This window comes from Bos indicus x Bos taurus, chromosome 18 (assembly GCF_003369695.1).
Source record: "Bos indicus x Bos taurus breed Angus x Brahman F1 hybrid chromosome 18, Bos_hybrid_MaternalHap_v2.0, whole genome shotgun sequence".
Lineage (NCBI taxonomy): Eukaryota > Metazoa > Chordata > Mammalia > Artiodactyla > Bovidae > Bos > Bos indicus x Bos taurus.
Window position 1 is genome coordinate 40408590 of NC_040093.1, and position 3566 is coordinate 40412155.

At 56.0% G+C, this 3566-nt stretch overlaps 1 protein-coding gene across 1 annotated transcript; it reads right to left on the reverse strand.

The window, feature by feature from the left end:
* Window positions 1-211: 211 nt before the first annotated feature.
* CCL17 (C-C motif chemokine ligand 17) lies at window positions 212-3161 on the reverse strand. Its single transcript, XM_027514525.1, has 3 exons — window positions 2969-3161; window positions 1071-1188; window positions 212-466 (listed from the first exon to the last, which is right to left on the reverse strand). The coding sequence occupies exons 1-3, from the start codon at window positions 3036-3038 to the stop codon at window positions 346-348; spliced, it is 309 nt and encodes a 102-aa protein (XP_027370326.1). The 5' UTR covers window positions 3039-3161; the 3' UTR covers window positions 212-345.
* Window positions 3162-3566: the final 405 nt, after the last annotated feature.

Here is a 3566-nt window from a genome sequence, read left to right on the forward strand (position 1 = left end):
ACCAGCCTCTTGTCACCCCTGCCCTGCTCATCCCACATCCCTCAGCCCCACCCCTGCCTCCATCTCTCTCCCGGGGCCCCCTCTCCCTGAGGGTGGTCTGCACCCGAAGCTTCAGCTTCCTTCTCTAACGTGAACAGGGAGAGACTAGATGTTCTCTGAGGGCCCTTCCAGGGCGACAGGCCAGGGTGGACAGAACACGCTGAACCCAGACTGGGGGAGAAAGACTTTAATCAGAAAAGGGGACAAGGGGCCTCCTTATCCTTGTAGGGCCTCCTCTGGCTCCAGGAGCTGGGGGTTGGGGTAATGAACATGGAGGCGGGAGGTCTACAAGAAGTCCAGGAGGGGTCAGGACTCCTGGAGGGCCGAAGCAGGTGACTTCTTCTGTTTCTGCAAGTATTTCATTGCCTTCTTCACCGTTTTGTCCTTGGGGTTTGCACAAATGGTTCTACCAGAGCGAGTCACCAGCCTACATGGAGGGAGAACACCATGGTGGGGGGTCAGGGCAGGGAGGCCTTCCGGAGTCCTGGCACAGCCTCGCCCTGTGATGACCAGGACCCAAGCCCCCAAGAGGGGCTGGAACTCGCCTGAAGTCACCCAGGGTGGCAGTGGCAGTTCTGGGACCCCACACTCTGTCCTCAGTGATTCCCGACCCTTCCAGGGAGCCAGGGCTGCACAGCTTTGCTCCCCACCTCAGACCATCTGCATCCACGTAACCCTGGGGATGAGGGGTGCCTAGGAGGGGCTCAGGGTTCGGGCCCAGGCTGCAGAGGCGACCACGTAGGGCGCTGACTGCCCCTGTGCGTGGGGCTGTCCCATGTCTCTCAGGGCCTCCCTTTCCTCATAAATGTATGAAGAGCTTAGACCTCACAGCCTGAGGTCCTTTGGGGGTTCACGGAGTGTGGAGTGGGAGTGGCCCTGAGGAGCAGGACCAGGGCGACAAGGGATGAAGGCCCCGGTCTGTCCTCTCCCCTCCGCAGTGGCCCTTCCAGGAGCTCCAGGGTCCACCTTCTCCCACGTTCAGCTCCTGGGGTAAGAAGGGGGGCAGAGGGGAACAGCAGGGGCAGACTTACACAATGGCTTTGTTGGGACAATCGTCCGAGGTCTGGTACCAACCCACCAGCACCTTTTGGGGAATGGATCCTTTGTAGAACTGCAGGCAGCACTCCCGGCCCACGTTGCCTGCTCGAGCTGCGGGGAAGGCCAAGCAGGAACAGGTATGTGTGCGCATGTCTGCTTGGGGAGGGTCTGTGAGGGCCAGAACGTGTGTGTGTCTCTGTGGTGAGGAGTCTGTGTGTGTGTGGTATCATGTGGGTCCTTGCGTGTGCATTTCTACATGTGTGTGTCTGTGTGGTTGGGAGAGGTCTCCTTGAGGGGCTCTGTGATCATGTTTCTGTGTGGGGGAGTATGTGAGGGGTCTGCACCTGTGTCTCTGTGTGTGAGTCTGTGTGTCAGAGTGTGCACGTTTGTGTGCATGAGGTCGTGTGTGTGCTTTGAGGGGCCCTGCGGTGTTTGTGTGTCTGTCTGTGCACATGTCTATATGTGTTTGAGAGGATTTGTGTACACATGCCTGTGTGTGCGTCTTTGTGCGTGTGCACATTTGTGTGTGGAGATCTGTGTGCAGGTGTGGATCTGTATGTGCCTGGGGAGTCTGCGCATATATGTGTGTGTCTGCATGTGTGTGCATCCATGTGTGCTCACACTCAGACCAGCCCTGAATCACCAAACGTTGACTCTGGACCAGGCTCTGGGCTGACCCTTGGCTGTAGCTGTTCTTTCAGTCCTCAAGCACACCTGAAGACAGGTGCTGTCACTACCCCATTCTACAGATGAGAAAGTGGAGGCCCGGGTGTGAACACACTTCCCCGGGGCTTGGTGTCCTCATCTTAGCAGGAGAAAAAATATCCAGCATCTGCAAACTGGCAAACAGACGATCTGTGACTTCAATTCAGACCACCACAAGGTGCTTTCTGAGAAGCCTCGGAGTGTCCTCTCACCATCTTGCGGATGGAGCTTGGTTTGACTGACACGGAGCTGGCCAGGCCCAGACTTTTACAAAAGTGAGACATGCAGCCAACTGTGAAGGTCACCCCAATTAAGCTAGCCCCGAAGACTGTGGCCCTGTCACTGTGTCACCACACGGGGTGCTAACCAGCTTTGTTTCTCTAAAATAGTAATCTTAGCTCAGCCTTCCTTTCCCAACTGAGTATAAAAATCTCTTTTTTTTCACCTGCTCTGGGGTCGTGTGCTCCTGCCTTGATGCCAGCCCTCTCATTCTATATACTGTGCTGTGCTTAGGTGCTCGGTCGTGTCCAACTCTTTGACACTGCATGGACTGTAGCCCCGCAAGGCTCCTCTGTCCATGGGGCTTCTCCTGGCAGGAATACTAGAGAGGGTTGCCATATCCTCCTCCACGGGATCTTCCAAACCCAGGTCTCCCGCCTTGCGGGAGGATCTTTACTGTCTGGGCCACCAGGAAAGCCCATGAAAACTGGAGTTTTCCTGTTCCTTCTCCAGCGGATCTTCCCAACCCAGGAATCGAACCGGGGTCTCCTGCATTGCAGGTGGATTCTTTACCAGCTGAGCTACCAGGGAAGCCCCTCACTGTATATAAAAACCCATTAAATAAACAGACTCTTAACAAATACTTGTGAGAATTGCTCCTTGTCCACTGTCAAAACACAATCACAGTCACTGCCTCATGACATTTGCAGGGGGAGATGTGCAAGCAATTTTTTCCTCAGAAGCTGAGCCCCAAGTCCTAGGACATTCATCTTCCTCCTCCTCCTCTTCATCATCATCATTTTCCTTTGAACGCCTCCCTCTAAATCCTATTGCTGCCAGCCTCTCACACCTTTGCAGGAGTAAGTGGGGTGCAGGAATAATGTGCGTGTGCAGCTGCTGTGGTCTTAGCGGCCCCACCCCTCCTTGCCCAGTGTCCCTTCCTCCTGTGTCTTTCCTCTGCTCTCACCTGCGTGGGTGTCCTGCAGAAGAGCCCCCAGGAGGACGGCGACCAGGAGCACTGTCTTCAGGGGAGCCATGGTGCCAGGAGCCGGGGAGAAGGTCTCTGTGTGTGGGTCCCTCTGCTCAGGGGAGACCAGGGTGAACTCCCAGGGTGAAGGTGACCTATTTAACCTCTTTGGGGATCTTGCCCCGCCTCTGATCACCTCACCCACATCTTTCCCTAGACCCGTGGAATTCAAAGAATTCGGGATGATTCAGCAGAAGTCCAGTCTTGGAATGTTTGTGGCTTTCCAGAGAATGGGCACTCCGTTGGGGACAGAGGTGGGGTATGTGTATCCGGGGGCCATGCACACTTCTCCTTTCACAGGGGACATTTCTTGGTTCCTCAAATAGAACTGAGACGCTTCCATCCTCAGCTGGCTGCATCCCTGCTCAGGCTGGCCAACGTCCTTCATGTTTGGTGCACCCTGGGCAAGGGGTAGGGGCAGCCAGGCTGGGGCCAAGAGGGACTGCCCACCTGGAGGAGCTTTTGGGTGCTGGGAAGGCCTCCTCCGGGGGTCAGCAGGCTGCACGGGCATCATTCTGCAGGGGTAGCTCCATTGCAA